Raw genomic sequence first — 23,795 nt, forward strand, 5'->3', positions numbered from 1 at the left:
TGGACACTTGTTACAGTAGATGGGTTGGATGGATGAGTGGGTCAGATTTGATGGGTTGGATGGATGGGTGATAGATGGGAAGGATGGCTGTCTGTGTGGGTGCGTTGGGTAGATGGGTTGATGGATGGATGGATGGATGGGTTGGTCAGATGGGTAGGTGGGTGGGATGGATGGATGTGTAGGTGGGTGGGATGGATGGATGTGTAGGTGGGTGGGATGGATGGATGGATGTGCAGGTGGGATGGATGGATGGATGTGCAGGTGGGTGGGATGGATGGATGGATGGATGTGTAGGTGGGTGGGATGGATGGATGGATGTGCAGGTGGGTGGGATGGATGGATGGATGGATGTGCAGGTGGGTGGGATGGATGGATGGATGGATGTGCAGGTGGGTGGGATGGATGGATGGATGGATGTGCTGGTGGGTGGGATGGATGGATGGATGGATGTGCAGGTGGGTGGGATGGATGGATGGATGTGTAGGTGGTTGGGATGGATGGATGGATGTGTAGGTGGGTGGGATGGATGGATGGATGTGTAGGTGGGTGGGATGGATGGATGTGTAGGTGGGATGGATGGATGGATGTGTAGGTGGGATGGATGGATGGATGGATGTGTAGGTGGGATGGACGGATGGATGGATGGATGTGCAGGTGGGTGGGATGGATGGATTTGTAGGTGGATGGATAGATGGATGGATGGATGTGCAGGTGGGTGGGATGGATGGATGGATGGATGTGCAGGTGGGTGGGATGGATGGATGGATGGATGTGCAGGTGGGTGGGATGGATGGATGGATGTGTAGGTGGTTGGGATGGATGGATGGATGTGTAGGTGGGTGGGATGGATGGATGTGTAGGTGGGATGGATGGATGGATGTGTAGGTGGGATGGATGGATGGATGTGTAGGTGGGATGGATGGATGGATGGATGGATGTGTAGGTGGGTGGGATGGATGGATGTGTAGGTGGGATGGACGGATGGATGGATGGATGTGCAGGTGGGTGGGATGGATGGATTTGTAGGTGGATGGATAGATGGATGGATGGATGTGCAGGTGGGATGGATGGATGGATGGATGGATGGATGTGTAGGTGGGATGGATGGATGGATGTGTAGGTGGATGGGATAGATGGATGGATGGATGTGCAGGTGGGTGGGATGGATGGATGGATGTGTAGGTGGGATGGATGGATGGATGTGTAGGTGGGATGGATGGATGGATGGATGGATGGATGGATGTGTAGGTGGGATGGATGGATGGATGTGTAGGTGGATGGATAGATGGATGGATGGATGTGTAGGTGGGTGGGATGGATGGATGGATGGATGTGTAGGTGGGTGGGATGGATGGATGGATGTGTAGGTGGGATGGATGGATGGATGGATGGATGTGCAGGTGGGTGGGATGGACGGATGGATGGATGGATGGATGGATGTGCAGGTGGGTGGGATGGACGGATGGATGTGTAGGTGGGATGGATGGATGGATGGATGTGTAGGTGGGATGGACGGATGGATGGATGGATGGATGGATGTGCGGGTGGGATGGATGGATGGATGGATGTGTAGGTGGGATGGATGGATGGATGTGTAGGTGGGATGGATGGATGGATGGATGGATGTGCAGGTGGGTGGGATGGATGGATGGATGGATGTGTAGGTGGGATGGATGGATGGATGGATGGATGGATGTGCAGGTGGGTGGGATGGATGGATGGATGGATGTGTAGGTGGGTGGGATGGATGGACGGATAGATGGATGGATGGATGGATGTGCAGGTGGGTGGGATGGATGGATGGATGGATGTGCAGGTGGGTGGGATGGATGGATGGATGGATGTGTAGGTGGGATGGATGGATGGATGTGTAGGTGGGATGGATGGATGGATGGATGGATGTGCAGGTGGGTGGGATGGATGGATGGATGTGTAGGTGGGATGGATGGATGGATGTGTAGGTGGGATGGATGGATGGATGGATGGATGGATGGATGGATGGATGTGTAGGTGGGATGGATGGATGGATGTGTAGGTGGATGGATAGATGGATGGATGGATGTGCAGGTGGGTGGGATGGATGGATGGATGGATGTGTAGGTGGGTGGGATGGATGGATGGATGGATGTGTAGGTGGGTGGGATGGATGGATGGATGTGTAGGTGGGATGGATGGATGGATGGATGGATGTGCAGGTGGGATGGATGGATGGATGTGTAGGTGGGATGGATGGATGGATGGATGGATGTGTAGGTGGGATGGATGGATGGATGTGTAGGTGGGATGGACGGATGGATGGATGGATGGATGGATGGATTCGGTTTATAAGACGGATGGATTGGCCGACTGTAACGGCGTGATGTGTAGTTCCTCCACATGGCAGTCCCTCTGTGGACTAAAATCTTCCCATCTTGTCCCTGTGCAGGTTCTGGTTCCCAAAAAGCCGGAGTTCAAGGGGAAGATGATGGAGGTGGAGATCTTCGAGGCGGGGAAGCACTTCCTGCGAGGTCGCCCGGTGGAGGAGTCCACAGCCATCACGCCATCCATCAGCCAGCCGCTGGAGAAGGGAGAAATATCCGGCCTCGTCCAGGTCAGTGTGTCGTCTGATCTACGGTCAGCTTTTCATTCGTTATCTACATTGCTACAACACACACACACACACACACACACACACACACACACACACTCCCTGGTTTGTAGTGAACTAGATCTCATTTCAGCTTTTATTTCACTCTTCTGTTCCACTCCATTACTCTCTCCATAAAACCCCGACACACTCGTCTCAGCGTTCCCTCGCTCATACCACTTCTTCCTCTTTTCCGAAAGAAAGAAAGGAAAGGGTAACGGTTGAGACGGGACTCTTTCTCTCTTCTTCTGTGCTGGAGATGATGATCGTTTAATTCTTCCATCAGTCAGACGCCTCTCAGGGGAAATAAAAGTTAACACGATCCAAACTATACTCTGTACACGCTCTCCAAAATCCGACCAATCAGCAGCTGCCTCTCCTCGTCTGTCCGTTCAGGAAGCTCCGCCTCTCGCACTGGCATTCAGGTGTGTGTTTTGTGATCGCTGGAGGTTCGGACTAAGTTTGGAAGGATTAGGATTAGCACTGAACTCGAGGATTAAGCTTTTAGTTGACATTTCTGAGGGGTTTGGGCTTGTCTCATTCATTTGAGACAGGTTTAGGATTAAGGTTGAATTTGAGTGGTTTAAGATCAGGGTTAGCATTTTCAAGAGTTCTTGGTGTAGTATTAGGATGATATTTAAGTGGTTTAGGATTACGATCAAATACATGAGAGGCCTTGAGGTTTAAGGATTAAACTGATCTTTTGGGATTAGGGTTCAATTTGAGAGGTTTGGGATTAGGATTAAAATCGTGAGACTTTAGAGTTAGTATTAAATCTGCTGTGATTTACTGTTAGGATTAAAGCTTTTTTTAATGACAGGTTCCGAGTTGAGATTAAACTCGGGAGGGGTAAGGATTAAAGCTGTGAGAGGTTCAGGATTAAATCCGGAAGACATTTAAAGTTACTATAGGTTTAGAGATGTAACGTCAATATTAGACGAGTGATTTAGGTTTGGGATTCGATTTACAGGTTAGGATTGGGATTAAATTTGCGGTTTAGTACTGGGATAAAACTGTGGCTAAGATTAAACTTGAGGTTTCGTATTAGATTTGAGGTTCACGGTATTTGGAATGCACTTGAGGTTTAGGTTTACGTTTGAACTTTAGCACGGGGATTAAATTTGAGGTTTTGGTTTAGCGTTACACTTGAGGTTTAGGATTGGGATTAAATTTGATGGATTTAGGATTGAATTTAAGGTTTGCATTTGGGATTAAACTTGAGGTTTAGTATCGGGGTTCAGAATGAAATTTGAGGTTTAAGGTTTGGATTAAGATGGGTTTAGGATCGGGATTAAAGATAGGGGTTAGAACGCAAGCTTTTATGAACCGGCTAACTTTCGAGACGTTGGCTGAAGTCGCAGGTGTGAAGTTAGGAATAAACGCAAGAATTAACGCTGACCGCTGGAGGTTAAACACCACTCCTCTTTCGCTTCCTCCCCTCTGAGGGAATAAAGGAAGGGAAGACGGGCGCGCGGGGCGTAAAAGCTGTAAAAGCGGAGTGCTAGCGTGAGGTGGAGAAATTAGCGATGTTCTCTGAGTGATGCTGCTCGTATGTGAGGAGTCTCTCTGACACGGCCGGCCATAAAAGCTGATGAAGTGTGAAATTAAAATGTGTATCACATTCTAGTGCATCATTCGATGTCCCCACTGTGTGTGTGTGTGTGTGTGTGTGTGTGTGTGTGTGTCCCGAAAAATAACACACAAGCTATAGATAAGCCATCGGAATGAAAAATAGTGCCAGTTAAGTCAGCCATGTAATTCCCAAATCACTCATGTGATCCTGTCTCTCTCTCACACACACACACACACACACACACACACACACACACACACACACACACACGATACACCGATGATGATTTCGGCCTAATGCAATCGTTCTGTTACAAAAAGTCAGTAATGATTGAAAAAAAATGCTAAACTGGCTACCAATGACTGGAAGCCGGTAGCCACCAGTTAGCATGAGTCCATGTGCGCAGTGATGAATCGGTCACTGAATCGGCTAAACAAATCTTTACGAATCACGACTCGGATGAATCGTGAGGCTTGGTGAGTCAGAAGTCTTTTTATGAATCATATGAATCCCATGAGGCTTTATCAGTCAGGTATTACCTTTATTATTATTTATTTATTTAATTATCTGAATAATGGGTGTCGATGAATCATGAGGCTATGAATCGCATGAATCACTTGAGTCTTTATGCGTCACGTAACTCTTTATGAATCATTCAGTATGAACTGCGCTAAGTCAGTTTTATATTTATGAATCTCAAGTCGATGAATCACACAAGTCTTTATCGGTCATACTCTGAATCATATGAATCATAAATATTAGTGAATCACTTTCATAGTCTACAGCTATCAGAAAGATTCATGAGTCTATTTGGTGGGGTTTTTTTTGGTAAAGATAAAATTGGATGCTAAAACAGCGTAATTAGAAAAAGATTCTAGATCGGCTCGGAGACGCACGGCCTTGTGGGAGAGGCTCGGGGTCGATCAGGAACTCGCTCCTCTGTGTGAGGTTCTGCGGCAGGTTTGAGATGCAAACATTGGAAATCGGGGGTGTGTTTGCGAAGCGTCTAAACAAACCGCAGAGTGATAAGACTGTGTGTGTGTGTGTGTGTGTGTGTGTGTGTGTGTGAGAGAGAGAGTGAGAGAGATATAGATTTTTTTCCTCTCTCGTCTCCTGACCTCAGGTGTCACCGTTTACTTTCCCCCAGCGCATCGGTTTGTTTATTTATGAATGTATTTATTCCTGCTCACGCTTAATTAGAGGTGTTAATTGCATGTTAATTGACGGGTCAGCGAGGACTAATTGGCTCTCCCTGAAGACAGCTACAGTGTTGTCGCTTTCGTTTATTTATTATTTTTTTCTGGTTTCCATGCAAATTCTCCTTAATGAACCGAGGACGCTTTTTATTTTTTCTTTAATAAGCCTGTAGAGACATGTCCGTCACTGGGCAGGGCTCGAGCTGAGGGACATTTTACGCAGAAAACATTTTTAGAAAGCGTCGATCAGTCGCAAAGACAGTCAGCAAATAAACACGAGTCAGGGAATAAATGGATAAATAAATTTCCCAATTTCCAGATTTCTGTACACCTGCGATTCCTTATGGACGTTCGTCAGAACCGCTCCTCTAACACACTGTGACGCTTTTCTCATAGGTTTAGCGGGAAGATCTGAACGCCGTCATTACAGTGAACGTTACTCAGCGCAAACCCGTTCCAGGGTAGATACCAGCCTGAGAGACAGAGAGAGACAGAGAGAGAGAGACAGGGAGAGCGAGAGAGACCAAGACTGAGTCGTGGAGAGAGAGACACCTAGAGACAGGGAGAGAGAGACATAGACCGAGACAAAGATGGAGAGAGAGACATCTAGAGATGGAGAAAAACAGAGAGAGAGAGAGACCGAGACAGAGACATAGAGAGAGAGACAGAGACACCTAGAGACAGGGAGAGAGGGACACGGAGACATAGAGACAAAGATGGAGAGAGAGACGTCTAAAGATGGAGAAAAACAGAGAGAGAGAGACAGAGGTGGAGAGAGAGACACCTAGAGACAGGGAGAGAGGGACACTGAGACATAGAGACAAAGATGGAGAGAGAGACGTCTAAAGATGGAGAAAAACAGAGAGAGAGAGACAGGGAGAGCGAGAGAGACCAAGACCGAGACGTGGAGAGAGAGACACCTAGAGACAGGGAGAGAGGGACACGGAGACATAGAGACAGAGACAAAGATGGAGAGAGAGATCTAAAAATGAAGAAAAACAGTGAGAGAGAGAGAGAGACAGGGAGAGCGAGAGAGACCAAGAGAGAGAGACAGAGGTGGAGAGAGAGACACCTAGAGACAGAGAGAGAAAGACACGGAGACATAGAGACAGAGACAGAATCTGAATCTTTGTGTGTGTGTGTGTGTGTGTGTGTGTACGTACATTCCTAAGGCTTTTCCCTGGCTGACCCGACTCGACCCGTCCCGCCCCCCGTCCCGCCCCCGTCCCGCCCCGTCCCGCCCCGTCCCGCCCTCACTCCAAAACACAATAGCATCACTCTCAGTAGACGCGCTGAAAAAGTGTCCTCCTTTACTCCGTCCTGTTCTTACACCTGGAACAGGGGAGCGCTTAACTACACCTCTCCGTGTGTGTGTGTGTGTGTGTGTGTGTGTTCCACTTGTGTTTCAGTTCCTTTGCATCATCGGCGTGGTGTCCCTCTCGCCCAGGCAGCCGCACGCACGGCTAATCCGCACCGCAGGGGATCTCGCGGCGCTCAGTATCAGCGCTCTCCTGCGTTTACATCTAATACCCTGTCACCCGCTTCCCAAAAATATAACAACCAACAAACACACAGCCGTCCACGCAACTCTTACAGTCTGTTGCTTTGAGGTTGCGTTATCTGAAAGGGAAGCGAATCCATATTTCTAACGGCGTGCTTAAGTATTTCTGATAAACGATAGCACGGATCCCGCGCTTTATTTTTTCTTTCGTCTCTAACTTAATTTCCAGTTTTCTTCACGCTGTATTTATTATTTCTGTACACCACAGCCGCGCTGCCGCGTTCTGGAGTCTGATTGGTCGGTTATTGTTTCTATAGTAACGGCTCGTTCGCAAGGACTCGTACAGCGGACGCGCCGCATAAACGGACTTTTTACACATCGCCATGGTGAACGATGCAAGTTTCCTCCGTGAAACATGAAATGTAGCTACAAATGGATAAACCGTCTCAGCTCGTTCTTTAGTAAATAAAAGTTGGTGAACAGCGTTGGGACGGGAACAGTAAGAGGAACGCTACAGAGTGTGTGTGTGTGTGTGTGTGTGTGAGAGTGTGTGAGAGTGTGTGAGAGTGTGTGAGTGTGTGTGTGTGTGTGTGAGAGTGTGTGAGAGTGTGTGAGTGTGTGTGAGTGTGTGTGAGAGTGGTTAGTAGTGGTAGAGAGAAGTGAGAGTCTAACCCCAGATGGGAGATGGTTATGGTTGGAGACACTCGACAGCGATTTGCTTCTGCTTCCGTGATCATTTGATTCTGCGTTGTGATTGGACCCTGAAGTTGGATCAGTCGGACGATGATGGGACTCTGACGGCGTCCGGAAGCTCAGTGTCCGTGTCGTTGGTCTCTGTTGACCTGGAGCTCGGAGGCACACCTCTGTGAGGCATCGAGACTGTGTGTGTGTGTGTGTGTGTGTGTGTGTGTGTGTGTGTGTGTGTGTGCGTGCTTGAATACGTTGCAGCATTGTTGGTGTGTGATTCAGACACGGATCAACAAGGCATCTGGACGGGAGTCGGTCACTCCTACTCACCTTAATCAGAACACTGGAGAGAGAGATAGGGAGAGAGAGAGAGATGAGGAGAGCGAGAGAGAGATAGATAGAGATAGGGAGAGAGAGAGATAGATAGAGAGATAGATAGAGATCGGGAGGGAGAGAGAGAGATAGAGAGATGATAGAGATAGGGAGAGAGAGATAGGGAGAGAGAGAGAGATGGTATGATGGCCTGGCTGCGTTGACGTGAGAAACTCAACAGTGGGTTATATTTATTTTTATATTATATTATATATATTTTTCAGAGCAGGAAGTGAAAGCAGTCGGCTGTCGGTGTGGGTGTAGCTGTAGCTGTAACTGTAGCTGTAGGTGTAGCTGTAACTGTAGGTATAGGTGTAGATGTAGGTGTAACTGTAGGTGTAGGTATAGGTGTAGGTGTAGGTTTAGATGTAGGTGTAGGTGTAGCTGTAGCTGTAGCTGTAGGTGTAGGTGTAACTGTAGGTGTAGGTATAGGTGTAGATGTAGGTGTAACTGTAGGTGTATGTATAGGTGTAGCTGTAGGTATAGGTTTAGCTGTAGGTGTAACTGTAGGTGTAGGTATAAGTGTAGATGTAGGTGTAGGTGTAACTGTAGGTATAGGTGTAGATGTAGGTGTAACTGTAGGTGTAGGTATAGGTGTAGCTGTAGGTGTAGGTATAGGTGTAGGTGTAGATGTAGGTGTAGGTGTAACTGTAGGTATAGGTGTAGGTGTCGCTGTAGATGTAGGTGTAGGTGTCGATGTAGGTGTAACTGTAGGTGTCGCTGTAGATGTAGATGTAGGTGTCGATGTAGGTGTAACTGTAGGTGTAGGTGTCGCTGTAGATGTAGATGTAGGTGTCGATGTAGGTGTAACTGTAGGTGTAGGTGTCGCTGTAGATGTAGGTGTAGCTGTAGGTGTAGGTTTAGATGTAGCTGTAGGTGTAAATGTAGGTGTAGGTGTAGCTGTAGGTGTAGCTGTAGGGCCTCTGGGAAACGCGCAGGTGATCCGTGTTGAATTTGCCGTCGTGTTTCAGGTTGTAGTTGAGTTTGGTGTGTGGTATTTTCCCGTCAGTGTCGTGTACGTACACCTCACTCTTGTTTAAACAGCAGCGACAGTGGCGTCGAATTTCTCCTCAGGAAATTTTCCCATCGTGATTTTACGATCATTTAGGGGCTGAGCGTGATGGAGTGATGATGGAGTGATGATGGAGTGATGATGTGTGTCGGTGATTACCGGCTCGCTTTAGAGAGAAGAGCTGAACGTACGGGTTAAAGATGGCCGTTAGCGCCTGATGTCCTGCTAATACACATCTCCACCGCTTTTACTCTCACGGTAAAGGAGGAGGACTCATCAGCTGCGGGAAATAATAAATATATATATCTATTCACCCAAAACGAGTCAATATGGAAATTCCCCAAATTTATTGTACACCAAGATGTCTTGGTTTCAGAGACAAAACAAAACCTCCCCCAAAAATGTGTAGGATCCTCGGAGTTTCTACTGAGGAAGTCATTAAGGAAGATACTTAGCGCCCGCGTGTGCGTCTGAGAGTTTAACGCTCTCCTCCGAGCGTGATGAGACGTCCACTGTACAACAGACTAGAGTCCTGGCACGGCCTTTTCCTCCAATAAATAAAACAAATAGTCGTTAGTTGTTGTTGTTGTTTGTATTTATGAGGAAAGCGAGCGTCGTATAACCGCGTTAATGAACTCGAACGGGTTTCCCGGTGCTCTCTGTGGAGCGGGCTGCGTTCTCCTCCCTCCTCACCGCAAGACCAGCAGTGAGGATGTAGATCATTCCTCTCTCTCGGCTCCCCCGCTGGTCTATTTACTATTACTGAAGTAGGAATTGCCCTCTTTCCCGCCCCCGAGCTCCCCCGCCCCCCCTTATTTCCTTCTCAGTAAATACATTAGGTGTAATAGCATGTAGATCTTGAGCTTTCTAACCCTGAACCTTTCACCCCCGGAGTCCGAGTTCTACCAGACCAGGTACTCGTATGCTTTTCCAAACCGTTCCGTCTCGGTAGCGTCGTCACGGCGACGCCGATATCGCCACCGAAAGGACGCGTCCCTCTTGTATTCGGGTTAGTGGACGATGACGAAGGAGAGCTTGCGTATAACCAATCCGTATTTTAGCTCCGCCCGCTGCGAAGTCAGGGATATCCATTCCGCGGTCATGTCAGTTCCAGAACACGGCTCGAAAGAAAGACGTTCTCGCCGAGAGCGTGTACGGGTTAAAGGAGAAGAATTAAAGAAAGAGATGAGATGAGGCAGAGTGGAAGGAGATAGATTTACGAGTCTATCAGACGGATTTAGATAACAGAGGCCTTCCCGGCTCTAGACTGGCCCACTTTCCTCTTAGACACACTTCCTCAGGGCTCCTCAGCTCCGTTTAGGTGTAACGCTCGGTTAAAACATCTCCGCACTCTTTTCTGATAATTGGATTTAATGGCCAGGAGGCCGTCATGGCTGAAGAACAGTGTCTGTCTGGGTTCTTCTCTGGCCCCCGACTTCATAACGACAGTGCAGGACTTTCCATCCCGGTGCATCGGAGCAGCGATCTCACGACGCGTATCTCCACCTGCAGCACATTACGCTCGCCTCCATAGCGTGGGTGAAATATTGCGCTCATAAAATGGTCGTTCAGATTGATCCTCTCTCTCTAATGGCGGTGATACACACCCCTCCGCCCCTCCTCTTTTTCACCCCCGCACTGTAAATTAACATATTATCAGGTCGGCTGTCGCGGCCGTCCTGCTGGTGGATGCCTCTCCATTACACCGCTCGCTTTAAACGAGACTTTAATGGCCTAACGCATTATGGAAGATCAGAGTCCCAACGGTCGGTCGGCCATTTTACCCGACGAGTCTAGTCCACGGAAGCCGGTGTACTCAATCTCTGGCCGCGAAAGCCATGGGTCGTTTACGTCAGGGACATGATGATGGATCATACCTCGTCTCCGTAGAGAGTATTGCGCTGGGCATGTGGAGATATTTGGTGAAGATAGCAGTATTGGGCAGGTGTTATCCGACAACAATCGTTCATTTATTCACGTTTAGTAAGCACTCGGGTCAGGAGGAATCCGGAGTTCATCCCGGGAACGCTGGCTGCACTACCAGTTTAGACTCGCCAGTCCGTGTGAGCGTCACCGGAAGGAGCACCGTTAGGCGATGTAAATGTCTAGTCTTAAAGTGTTGTGTTAGATGATTTCTGTTCATGTTCTTGGTGCGGAAGGTGTATGATGATGATCATAAAGGCTTTGTAATGCCACTCAAACGCTCGAGCGTTCAAGGTAAAGCTTTGACTGTGTAGTTCTTTTCTCATTCTGTTTTTTTTTTTTCCCTTTCACAGAAACGGAATACTCCGTGCCCGAATGGCGTCCGTGCCCCCCTGACGCCCCCAGCGTCGATCAGTCGCTCGTGGAATCCGGACGGTCAAGGACTCAAGCTGCTCTCAGTAGCATTGGCTCTGCTGGCTATTGTAGTGGTTTTCATCTTTGAGAAACTTCAATGACATTGAAACAGAGCCCAGCCCTGTGTTGTGTGTGTGTGTGTGTGTGTGTGAACAACAGGATCCTCCAAATGTCGCACATCTGCGACGCGTCTGTGAGTTAAGGTCAAACCGAGGCAATGTCCTTCATGAGCTTTTGAGTTCACTGAAATGGCTGAGGACACGGCGGGCGAAAGATTCGACTATTTATTGTAAAGTTCGCCTTCGACGCAGAAAGGATCCTGTACTTCGACTCTGTGGTCAATCATTCGGACCTTTTTAATCTGTTGAAGGCTCACGTTTTAGAAATCAAGCTACAAGGACATCCTGAAAACACCACTGAGTTCTGTGTGTTTTATGTTGCTTTTAAAACGATGTATATGGTTGTTTTTGTTCTTTTTTTTTTGCCCACAGTCACACAGCAGTGTCTTTTTCTGTCCATCAACCTCATTAAACAAAGCTCCACACTCTGTGTCTTCTGGAGTTTTCATTTCAGGGAAGTGTGCCCGGTAACGCGAGTGTGCGATGTGCTAGTCAAAATAAATACTATTGTCATGCAAATATCTTTCGCAACTTTTGGCGCAACGGGAAACCGTGGAATTTATCCAGTGTCCTTTATTAGCGCGCCCCGTCTCACGGAGTTCTTACCGGATTAGCGCTAGTTCCGAACTCACATTAGCGCTGCCCGCAAACGTGTTGGGATCCGGTCACGCCACTGGAAGAACCGTGTAGAACCCGGAGACGGCCGAGTTACGAAAGTTCTCCCGTCTGAGTCTGTCATCGAGAGCGCCGTCTGGTCCGGTTCTTTCTCTTTCTTCTCTCTTTTACTCCTTTTATGTTTATAACGCGCGTTCCCTAGACTTCCTGGATGTGTGACCGTCCGGAAAAGCCTGGATTTAATGTCGTGGATTCCCGTTCCAGAACGTTAGCACAAAATAATGGGAATGAGCGGGAAAGTCTCGGTTAAATGTAAACTTGGTAATGCGTTGGGTTTAAAGGAAAAGTCAATTATTAGCATGATGTAGATTTATTCGGAGGAGGTCAGCTGTTGGATAGCGGCGTTGGAAGTGAATAATTAGCCGTGCAGTGCACCGCGGTGACGGTCCATTTTTCTGGGGCTCGTTTCAGGTCTTCGGGACGTCGTCGGTGTGGAACGTTCGCTAAAGCACAGTGAACGCACGTGCTGAGCGGAAGCACGTCTCACAACGAGCGTCTAGACTCTATGCTAGGTCGCTATATGTCGTCAGCTCTCAGGTGGAGTAAATTACGCAAAAATAAGTCGGGTTTTTTTGGTTTTCCGAGGCCGTGTTGTCGTTAATGTCGACCTGTTAGGCCAAAAGTTAAGCTCACGAGGTGCTTCGACGCTTTGGGATTCAGTCCCCAGCCTCTCTCTGTCATCTGTTTCACACCACCGCGCATCTCTGGAGGATCCCAGACCTTCCTGCTGCTGTCGAGCATCGCTGATCCGTCTCGGCTGGAACGTCTGGTCTCCGTCCACAGGGATGGCGTGAAGTGGCGCGAGGGAACGCGTCCTGGGAAAAGCGTACGACGAGGATGGTATAGGATTTCCTTGGAAGAAAGAGACGAAGTGCTTAAGGAGATGACGCACCTCTCTGACTGACAGCTGCTCGTCAGTCTTTGACGGCTCATGTCCGTATTTAACGACCGCTTAGAACCGTCACCGTCGTTCGCTTTCTGAATGACAGCGTGTCGCACCCGAGACCTCCAGGCACGTTGTGAATTAATTTTAAACAAACAATTTCCCCTCGCTGCCAGTCGGTGCAGCAGATTCCGCATCTTTCCAGGGGTCCACTTCCCTCCCTTCCCCCTGCTGCGTGGATGAGATTGCTGTTTAATTGGCAGCTTGGTGAGAAATGCAGCTCGGGCGGGGAACGCGCGGGGACAGATTGACGGGTCAATGTCGGCGTGCAAGTGAATATAAAAACGCTATTTGTTCTCGGCAAACACAGCAAAAGGGGAATTGTTCCGGACCGGGAGGGGCGGCTCAAGCGTTTATTGATGCCGAAGAAGATTCGCATACATTATGCATAAAGTGGGAGAGAGGAAGGAAAAAAAAAAAAAAAAGCCCACAAAAACTGAGGCTGTGATCTGGAGATGACCTGAAGCTCCGCCGCTGCCAACACGCCGGCTTATTGGAGGTGCTGAAAGTTCAATCCTGCAAATAGAGTTGTGTGGAGAGCTTCTGTCAATTTTCCCTCAGGGATATGAGGCCCGTAAACAAAGCTCGCTTCTCAGGTCCGGTTTACGCGTGCACGTCAGTGTCGTGTCTCGTCGTCCCGGATTTTTCTTTACACTGAATGAAGGGTTCGGGTCGCGCATCGAGACGGCGCTGATGATCGGTCTCGGATGAGCTCGGAATAAATCGGGTCAGGAAGATTCCTCGCCTGCATCTGTGACTAATAATAATAATAATAATAATGTTTCAGTCATGAAACGCCTTTTTCGAACCCAAGGCCGATTTCCACCGCTCAAGCGCTGCACTCTGTCCACGGCGAGGAGGCGAACACGTATCGTAACCCTCCGATCGAGGCCAGGGCGAGAAACCCCGTGCTGAAGCCCGGGTCCGGCGCTCCGACGGCCCATTCGCAACCGGGAACGAATCAGAATACATTGATGACGTCCGTGAAGCAGAAGCGGCGACGAATCGAGCATCGCTGGACCCGAAACGTTATCGTCCAGGCTTTTCTTTACGGGAAATAAAGATCTGTGTGTGTGTGTGTGTGTGTGTGTGTGTGTGTGTGTGTGTGTGTGTGTGTGTGTGAGATCAGGGATGAGTTTGTGTTTGGTTTTTGTTTGTTAGAAATCAGGTCGGAAACATTCTTGGCTTTCATCTGAAAGCGCTCTCGCTGTGGGCGCCAATAACCGAACTGATTTCCTCGAGGCACGAATGTATTGTGTTCGCTCTAATGAAAGGAGAGTGGAGACTGCGAAAGAGAAGCGTCCCTCGCCGCGTGTGAAATCGCGTTACCGAGTATGAGCCGATATATTTTCCGCAAACGCGTCGCTTCCTGCCTGTTCCTCTGTGGGACGCGGCGTGTTTGTTTAGTGCTGCAGCGGTTGGCTCTGTAGGGAAATGACTTGGCAGGGATGTGAGTAAAGCGATGTGTGTGTGTGTGTGTGTGAGGGGATTTTTCAGCCGGGTGGCCCTCGTGTCTCGCACTGGAGTCTCTCGCGTTTTTATCTAACCCGTGCACACCCCTCCGTTCTCGCCGTGCACGCTGGGATTTCCAGGGTCCGTTGATGGAGAGCGCTGGTCCCTTGCATTATGCCTTTGACTTTGAACAAGTTAGGCTACTTGGACATGTTTGTTTGTTTGTTTGTTTGTTTAGACTAGATGATGTTCTGGTTTAGGTTATGTTCTACGGTAACGACTGTTTATAGCTGCTGTAGCGTAAGTGAGAGCGCAATGTCCGCAGAACGAAACGTGACTATAAACGCGAGCGACTCGTTGGCAGACTGCCGTGGTGTAAGAGGAATAAAACACTCTGGGATGTGCTGTGAGAGAAACGTCGCTACGGTAACGGTATCTCCTGTATATCTTCTCGAAAGGACCATCTGGTGCTCGTCAACCTCTGAACTCGAGCTTCAGACTCGCACTGTTCTCGCTCGAGCACGGGACCGAACACACGCTCAGCCGCTGGAAAGCTAAGCTGTCTAATTAGCGCTGACACGAGCTCCCGCGGCACTCAGCTCTCCGTCCCGTTCTGGCCTAACGACCAACAGCTCTGACTAATTGAAGATAAGCTACACCATTTGCTTTGCTGTAATGACGTTACGAGGACATAATGGGGGGTGAAATTAAACGCGGACCGAAGACGGATCGTCGCCGCGCGTTTCAGACGGGATCGCGAGGGCTAATTGCGTCGTTTGCGTTTAACTGGGGAAAACAAACGAGCATTTCGAGACCCTTGGAGAAGATCCGGAGTGCGTGAGGGCGTATAAAGCTGAATGCGAGCTCTACTCGGACAGGGTTAGGTTTCCGTGTGGACGTGGTGTGACGGAATTAGCGCTTGGAGAATCTCTGGGATTTTTAGGTCCTGTCAGGAAGTTTCAGGAAAGCATCTTCAAGTACTTTAACTCCAGGAAACCGGAGAGCGACTCCGAAGTGTGTGTGTCGTAAAAAGATGTCCATCTTCATCGAGGGGGCGTGGCAGGTTCCTCAGAATTAACTGCTGTTTGTCGTTATCTTTACTAATTAACCAGTGCTTTATTTTTGGCTCGTGCGAACCGAAGACGGAAACAACGACAAAAATAAACGGAGGTAGAAACAATCCAGAACAGCCGGAGAAAGAAACGAGGAGGTCGAAACGGTGCGCTGTGCCCTGCCGAGACAGACGTGGTTCTCCGGGAGTCCCCTGACATCCTCGGTTAATTTAACGTCAACCCCCGTCACTGCAGCTCTCGCTCCTCCTTCTCACAGGAGCGCGGAGTCTGTTCAAGGAGAGAAAGAACAACCCAAAATAAACAAATACATACAGAATCATATAGGGCAGCGCTGACGGGAGTTACCCACAATCCTCCAGTGCTGCTGGAGACACGGTTGCGTTTGTTCGGGTTGATGATAAACTCCTCGTGCGGCGTGTGATGGAGTAACGCGAGCTGTCAGAGCGAAGCTGTTTATCTCCCGCCATCCTGAGAACGCACGCACACACGCACGCACGCACGCACGCGCCGCCAACAACGAACATAAACAATAAATAAATAACTACATGATATTGTGATGATGTAGCAAAAGGCGCAGCGCAACGCAAACAATCCTGTCTTTTCCCCTTTTCCTGAAAGAAAGCGTTTCTAGGTCGCCGTATATTTAATGAACGATATCTCAGGATTTCAGAGTCTACAGAGGCCGAGGGTTTCTCGCTGAAAAGGGTTCATTTCCATTTTCCCGCCTGGAGTTTATCTAGTCAGACAAAAGCAGTGTAGGAACGTGACAGAACCCTTTTCATCATGTATGCACACGCTCCTCGGGCTTAGATCTGTTCTTCTGTTCTGTTTTTTTCGACAGGAAGACGGTGCTGGTGAAAACACACCAGTGTTTCGAGCACAAATGAGCTCCGGAGCTGGGGTCCGACTCGAGTCAGGCCCGAACAGGAAGTGGACGTTTAGGAAGTTACTGTTTAGAATCGTTTAAGGACTTGATATCAGAGCGCGCGATATAAGATAAATAAATAAATAAATAAATACAAATCCATGTAATATTTAAGTCTGCTAAAGAACTGTCAGTGTGTGCATTTACACATCAGAACATTTCTACAAAATTATAAAGGGACCAAAAATATTGGCCCCCCCCGGCCCTGTGCAATTTAATAAGACAAAAAAGAGCAGCTTGTGAACGCCTGTGTCCCGCCGACACCGGAGACTCCTTCCATCAGTGTTGAGCGTTACGGGAGACTTCGGCGTGTCTCTGATTGGTGGACCACTGGCTGTGCTGCTTTAGACACGCGACCCCATTGTGAGTGGCGTTAAACCCGCCTCCGTCAGGTCACGTCGCTGACTCTCGAGGTGGCATCGAAAACGAGATGCTTCTTTTGCACCTCCTCGTCCTCCTCCTCCCATCCCTGCTCGTCTAATAAGGCTGGATAATCTCCCTCGCTCTTTCGACACTCACTCGATCCGGGACGGGCCCGACTCCTGCCCCCGACACGCCTAATCAGGTTAGTCACGGCCTCGCCGTTTGATTTCCAGCCAGGACATTCTCCAGAGCTCAGGACGCTAAGCAGCCTCCTCCTCCTCCTCCTCCTCCTCCTCCTGCTCTAGTGTTCCTCAGATAAGTCCCTCGTCTGACAGAAACGTGGCTCCTTCCACTGCCGCGGGTCCGTATCTCTCCGAGTCAGGTTTTACTGAGAGGGGAGAAATTTAAGACCCTCATCAGCAGAACGGCGTAACGCTATTTACTGATAACGGATCCCAAACAAACGCCACAGAGGTTCAGAGATGAGTGGAACGAGGCCAGGAGTTCACAAGAATAACCGTTTATAAAAGCACTATATTAATGCGCTCGTCTTAATACCGTATCGTTTCCATAGCAACAGCTAATTCACTCCTGTTTCTGTAAGGGCTCGTGTGTTTATTTAACATGGGTGGGAGGAGTCTCCAGTGTCGGAGGTCGAGCTGTAACGTCTTCAGGACGGAGGATTCTACGCTTTAACAAAAAAACAACAAATTATCCATTTGCATTGTTGTGTTGTTTCGTTTTTGTCCTCCCCTCCCCCCGCTCGAATTGTTGCCATGGGATTACATTTCACCGCGTAGCCACCGCGTTGTCGTCCTCGGGCGTCTGGATGCCGTGGTGCCCGGGTCGTGATGGTCCACGCGTTCGCGCGCCGCATTAGCAGTTCTGAAAAAGTTGTTTTGAATAGATTTTCCATTTGCGTGTCTGAAGCCTGCGACTAGCCCGCGAGCCGACGTTGCGTTTTGCATAGGCAGTTTGATAACAAAATCAGTCCTCGTTTTCTTTTCATATGAACTCTGCGCTTAGACAAACGTCCCCTGAGCAAACGGCCTCCAGCCCATTATTCTTCTGGAGGAGGTACAACTTTTTTTTCTTTTTTTTTCTTTCTTTTTTTTTTTATAAAGCCACAAGGTTTTCAGACGGCAGATGTCGAGTCCTGGCTGCAGTTCCGCGAGGTTTTACTATCAGGGAAATGAATGAAACGCAAGCAAATATGGAGAGAGAATCGACCGACAGGTGCAAGATCCTTGCGCGTTAATCCGCTAAACAATTTCCGTAAAAGAAACGACCTCGCACTGCCGTTAATCCCGAGAGTTTCACACACACACCCGTGAAAGTGGGGGAAAAACTCATTTAAAGATTTCACTTCAGTTCCACTGAAAGACGCCACGCCCACCTCTACGTTTACAACCTCCATTTACAGGATTATTTAACAGGAAGTGAGTCTCGTCAATTGTGTCCATCCAATTAAGAACGTATATGCTCCGCCCCCTGGGGGCGTGCCTGGCTCTACGGCACAGCAGCAGCTCATTAGCTGGTACGTCGGCGTGTTTTAGGCTCTCGTTCTGCACACGCACACTTTTTTTTTTTTCCTGCAGCCGTCATTTGGTTTGGAGTTTATCTACGTAGGAGTGGGCGGAGTTTGTGTGGCTCTTGAGGAATCTTGTGGACGTTCGGTGTCGGAACTGATGATAACGCAATTCCGCCCGTATACGCCGAGTCCATCGGTACGATGTCGTTTCCTCTCCCGCTCAGAGCCGTCAGGTGTCCCCCGGTGACGCCCACGGCGTTTCCGTGTCTAAAAGTTAAAGTGGACAAGCGTGGGACGTGAGGACGTGAGACAAAAACACTCCTCACTGTTCTCCGTATCTCGCTAGCTTTGCTGCGCTGCAGTCGGGTTTGTTTAGATGAAATCACTGACTTCGGCACGCGCTCTCGACCCAATCCCGGTCTCGACAGGAAATACATCAAGATACAGACTGGAGCGTTAAATATTCCCCTGCTTACCGGACCTCATTTATGTTTAACACCACATATGCACCGTAGCGCCGTTTTGATCTCCGAGACAGGAATATCGACGGGCCAGCATGCGCCAAATTGAAGCGTAGGAAAGGTGAGAGATTGATTTTGAGTCCTCTAACCTTTTTTTAGACAGTGAGACTTGTCAGGACTAGCTCTCGGATTCCTGTCGGTTCCTGCTCTCTCACACCCTTAATGAGCATATCTTTAGACCGGTGCGAGAGAGGAAGAGGCCCACTGCTTCCTCCCGTCTCGCTTCCCCCAACCTGCAGCGCCCTTTTCTGTGACAGTCCTCTTCCCTGGAGTTTACGAACGCGCACCGTGAATGAGCTTCCAGAAACGTCCGTCTCGGAGGACTATCTCTGGGGTCGTGTGATTTTTGGCTCGGCTGTCGTACGCCTCTGTGTGTAATCCGTCCTCCGAGTGGATGGAGGTAATCACTCGCGTGTACGATAAAGCAACCGCTCTCTGAGACGGATACGAAACGGCTGCTGCGGGACCGTGATCCTCTGCGGCTTGCTCTTTGATTAAACCTTTTCGGAGAACCCCGCAGAGACCCCCCACCGAGGTCCCCTACCACTGATTAACGCCACAACGAGAGGCGCGAGAGCGACACTGGAGCGATGGAGTTGCATTCTCGTTGCATCAGTTCACAATAACAAGATGGCGAGATGTCAGTTTGAGACGGGATAATGGTTCTGCTCGTGCTGTCACAGGCCTCGATCATGGCGTCTTCTCCCTGACGTCGTAAAGACGTGTTGCAGCAGTGCAGCGCAGGCACATTACCATGTTAACAGCCTGCTTCTCGCTGTCACCTCCGAGCTACCCGCGCAACACTTTCGCGTTTTCCTGTTTCCCTCGTTTCTCTGCTGCTCTCTCGGTTAGCAAACGATGTCAATTAATAGCACGCGGGGGGCGGGGGGGGGGGGGGGGGGGGGGGGTAGACATCAAAGCAAGGACGCTGGAGTCTCTTGCGGGTAAAAGGTGGGAAATGTCTCGATACATAAACTCAAATTAACGAACACGTCTTCATCTCAAAGCGAGATCCAATCCCGCTGTGTTCGTGTCGAGGAGCCGTGCCGTTAGTGACCGCTTGCGCGCGGTTTGAGGACGAAGGTTGATGTAATCGGTGGAAATTGATCGTCGGTGTTTGTTTACGATGCACGATCAGCTCCGAGTTCAGCACCGAAGCTTTTACGCTCGTAATCAAGTGACACTGTAGTTAACAGCGACTCCCACACAGGCCCCGCCCACACGTATACGGAACTTTTTGTTCGCAGTTTGTTGGAAAACGCCGACGTCGCTCTGGGACTCTGTTTATCCGATTCCTCATCTTACCGGATGACGTTTTGCGGTTGGGGTTCCGTCGTGTTTTATCATCCGGCGCCGTAATGCGGTGCCGCGCTACAAACCGCACCGCGGAAAGGCATTTCGGATACGATCCCCGAGACCTTCCAGCTAGCTAGCGTTCCAAACTTTCCAAGTGTGGCGGCGGTGTTGTGCGTTTTTCCCTTCTCTGGTGATCACTACGCGGCGCTCAGCGCTGTTCTCGTGAAGCTCGACGCACTGTCACCACGCACTGGGCTGGCGTGCCTGTGAGGGTTCTAAACAGTGTGTTCCACCTTCGAAAAAATCCCATTTTCACTGTTCTACAAGACAAGCCTACACGGTTCTTGTAAAATCTATTACTTTAGAGTGTAAAGGAAGTGGTTTATAGATTTATTATTCAGCAACCCCCCCCCCCCCCCCCCCCCCATCCTTCCCAACAGAATCAGCATATCAGCCTCCGAGCCACGCCGAGTCTTCGGGATGTATAGAAATGCGCATGAACGCCTGATCGCTTCAGATGAATGGAAAGCATGAGAGCTCAGACACGGAGCATGAAAGCTTTGAATATTTAGATTATTTTGATTTGGTTTCCGAGTAAACATGCAGCAGGAACCGTGTGTTTTTGTTCCAGCTTCTGATATCAAACAACGACTTTTAAGGTCTGTACGATCTCTCCACGGTTCTGAAAGCTCCCCCTCCCCCACACACACATGTGCCACCCCCCCCCCCGCTTCCCGACACCATGAAAGCAAGAACACTTTTTTATTCTCAGATATGCATCTCGGTTCCTTTTGATCTCTTTCACGGAAGCCCGCACTCGGCTCCTGTCTCCTCTTGCTCCTAGAAGAGACGATCTCGGAAACCTCCTGGAATTGGTAACGAGAGGTTGTGGGGAAGCCGGCCTTCCTGCGAAACCTCTTCTCTAAAGTGGAACACGGAGTTCTCATCTTTTCTCCTCGGCAGCACGAAGGGCGCCTTTTGAACCGTCGGAGATCGACGACGGCGTTACGTCCCGTGCGTGCCGTGTACAACATGGCCGCCGCCGCCGCCGCCTCTGCACCGAGAACTCACTATTCGAGGACCACGCCCGTGAACTCTGACCCCGCGATACTCGTTTGATCGTTAGGTCCCGTTTGATGTTGACGTATTGATCTGGCGTCGTCTTCACCGTCTGTTTCCTCCATCTCGCGACGTCTGAGAGCCTCTTGTGGATTCTGGGAACGGAGAATCCCGATATAAAACATCGATGACTCAGAGCAGCGCGGAGATCCGAGTTTATCTTCACCACATCTATTATTGACAGTAAGAGTGCGATTCTTCAATGGACTCGGAGAAGGATGAGAAGAAACACGACATTGTTTTTGGTTATTTATATTTTTCACTTCCTCCCACAGTGCTCTTGATTACTCGGTTACTACGGTTTTGTTTGTCCCGCCCACATTTCTACCGTAATACTCCAGAAATCGTTTGAAGTCTTTTAAGTGATGAGTACACAGGGTTTTAAAAACGAAAAAGTTTGTACATGTTCCGAAGGACACGAGCGTCAGTTGCCCTTAAACAGGGATTCTGAGCGATTAGTACCGAGCGCCATTTTGGATCAAGTGCCGGTTATCCGTCGTATCATTTAGAGCAGATTCAGACGAGTACATCTCGCCGATGATCTCGGGCCGGGTCAGTCCGTCGTGCCTTTAGAAAGCGTCGCCATGGTGACCAGACTCCCCCGCAGGCACGGCCCGGTGGAGATTAATCAGCGTGGTTAATGTTTATTCCTCGTTTATTTATTTATTTGTATACCCCCGCGACCTTCTTCACATTCCTTTTGCTTTTTTATTTTCCTCCACCCGTGTGGCGACAAATTAACCGGGCGTGACCAAAGAAAAGGCGGCGTAGGGCTCAAGCGGAAGAGGATATCCAACACGGGAAGCTAAATTCTAAACTGATAGGGGAGGAGGAGGAGGAGGAGGAGGAGGAGGAGCGGGTAATCTGCTGTAATTGTTGTACTAATGATGTTTAAACGTAGTGGCCATGGATGTACGTTATACTTTGTTTATTTCGGATTGGTTAACACTAGGATATTAAAAAACGTATATTAAACGTAACAATAATGAATTCTAACTCAATAAAGTATTGAACGTGGGTGGGGATTATTTTTGTTTTGTTTATTGTTGTTTTATATTTTGAATGCAACACTACTAGATATCCTGATGTGATGTTTTGCTCGCCCCGCCCCTCACCACCGTGCCCCGCCCCCTCCCTGAGTGCAAGCACTCTACACAGAGACTGTATTCAGGCCGAGCTCTGCAGCAAGCTCCGCCCAAATCTCCCAACGTTTTACCATTTATCAGACGGAGTCATCTGTGCCAGCAGCTGTCCTCGCTCAACCCGGACACAAAGCACGGCTTGTTTTCAGAACCCTCCGCCCGCCCGCGTGCCCGAGCCGAGCCGCTGAGCTCCACATACAGCAGTGTTGATGCAGAATCCATTTCGAATACGTTCCCGAAGAAGCGTCGACTCCTCTCCTTTTCCTCTGACTGTTACAAAGCGCCGACACTGGAGACTCCTTACTGAGCCCCATATTAAAAACGTCTCATTGAACAGGTTTTTATTTATTTATTTATTTCAAAAGAAATATATGTAATATATATCCAAGACTACAGTTTTGCTCCAAAACGTATACAATTCCCTTTTATTAAATATTCCCGTTTTATTAGAATGATCAGATTCTCTTCCCTTTTAATGTTCAAGTGATTTAGTTCATCACGGAACAGTTTCGATTTATCTGGTATTTTGTTAGCGCACTGGAATATCGTCGCGCGTGTTGTGTAGCGTAGGCGTTTCTTAATCTGTGCTGATGTGATATTTTTGTCGTCCCGCCCACGCCAGGTTTCCCCAGTTTGTTCTTTTCTCCTAACTTCTGAGCGCCGATCGCGTTCCTCCGTTCCGGAAATACAAAGTTCTCGCCGCGAGATTCCGTCATCCGTCACCGAAGACGTCAAGCGCGTGCGTCTGTTTTACCGTCTGAACCGTGATGTCGGTTCTGATTCGTCAGGACGTTTCTGTTAACGCGCCCGTTCTAATACGTTACGGTTTCCATAGCGACGGCTCGTTCACGAGAGACGTTTGCCAAAGCGCGAGCGAGAGCTCGTCTTGCGGCCGTTGAATGCTTGTTTATCTAGCTTGTTGGCGATAACGAACTCGGCTAGCTGGTTAACGTTAGCTTGGCTGATATATTCACGTATTATTACGGTTACGCTGTCCGTCTAGACTGCAGAGGTACCTAATTAACTAGTTCTCAACTCGTTTGCTGGATCTACAGCGTCTCCGCGATCAGCAGCTTTACACCAAGCTGTGTGGAAATAATTATTCCGGGATGTGAGGCTCGACGCCGCTGACCCGCGCTAACACCGCGTCACGCCGCGGTTCAGCCGTCCCCGAGGCGGCCATTTCCTGCCTGATTATCCCCGGAGCGCAGCGTCCTGCAGCAATCAGAGCGCATTAAGGATGTGTTTGTTAATCGCACACACGACGCTTAAGTGGAGTCAGTTAACAGGGCGCTAGCGAGGCTAATTTAGCGCGTGTCTGAGTGTTTATTA

The 23,795-nt window shown here is 49.1% G+C and overlaps 1 protein-coding gene across 1 annotated transcript in view; it reads left to right on the forward strand.

Annotated features, from left to right (window-relative positions):
- cdkal1 (CDK5 regulatory subunit associated protein 1-like 1) overlaps positions 1-11,848 on the forward strand; it is a 214,459-nt gene extending 202,611 nt beyond the window's left edge. The window contains exons 14-15 of the mRNA XM_017464881.2: positions 2,426-2,590; positions 11,244-11,848. Of these exons, the coding sequence (XP_017320370.1) occupies positions 2,426-2,590; positions 11,244-11,405 (327 nt within the window). The 3' untranslated portion in view covers positions 11,406-11,848. The remainder of the gene's footprint in view (positions 1-2,425; positions 2,591-11,243) is intronic.
- The last annotated feature ends 11,947 nt before the right edge of the window (positions 11,849-23,795 follow it).

The sequence above is a fragment of the Ictalurus punctatus genome, chromosome 1 (genome assembly GCF_001660625.3).
Source record: "Ictalurus punctatus breed USDA103 chromosome 1, Coco_2.0, whole genome shotgun sequence".
NCBI lineage: Eukaryota > Metazoa > Chordata > Actinopteri > Siluriformes > Ictaluridae > Ictalurus > Ictalurus punctatus.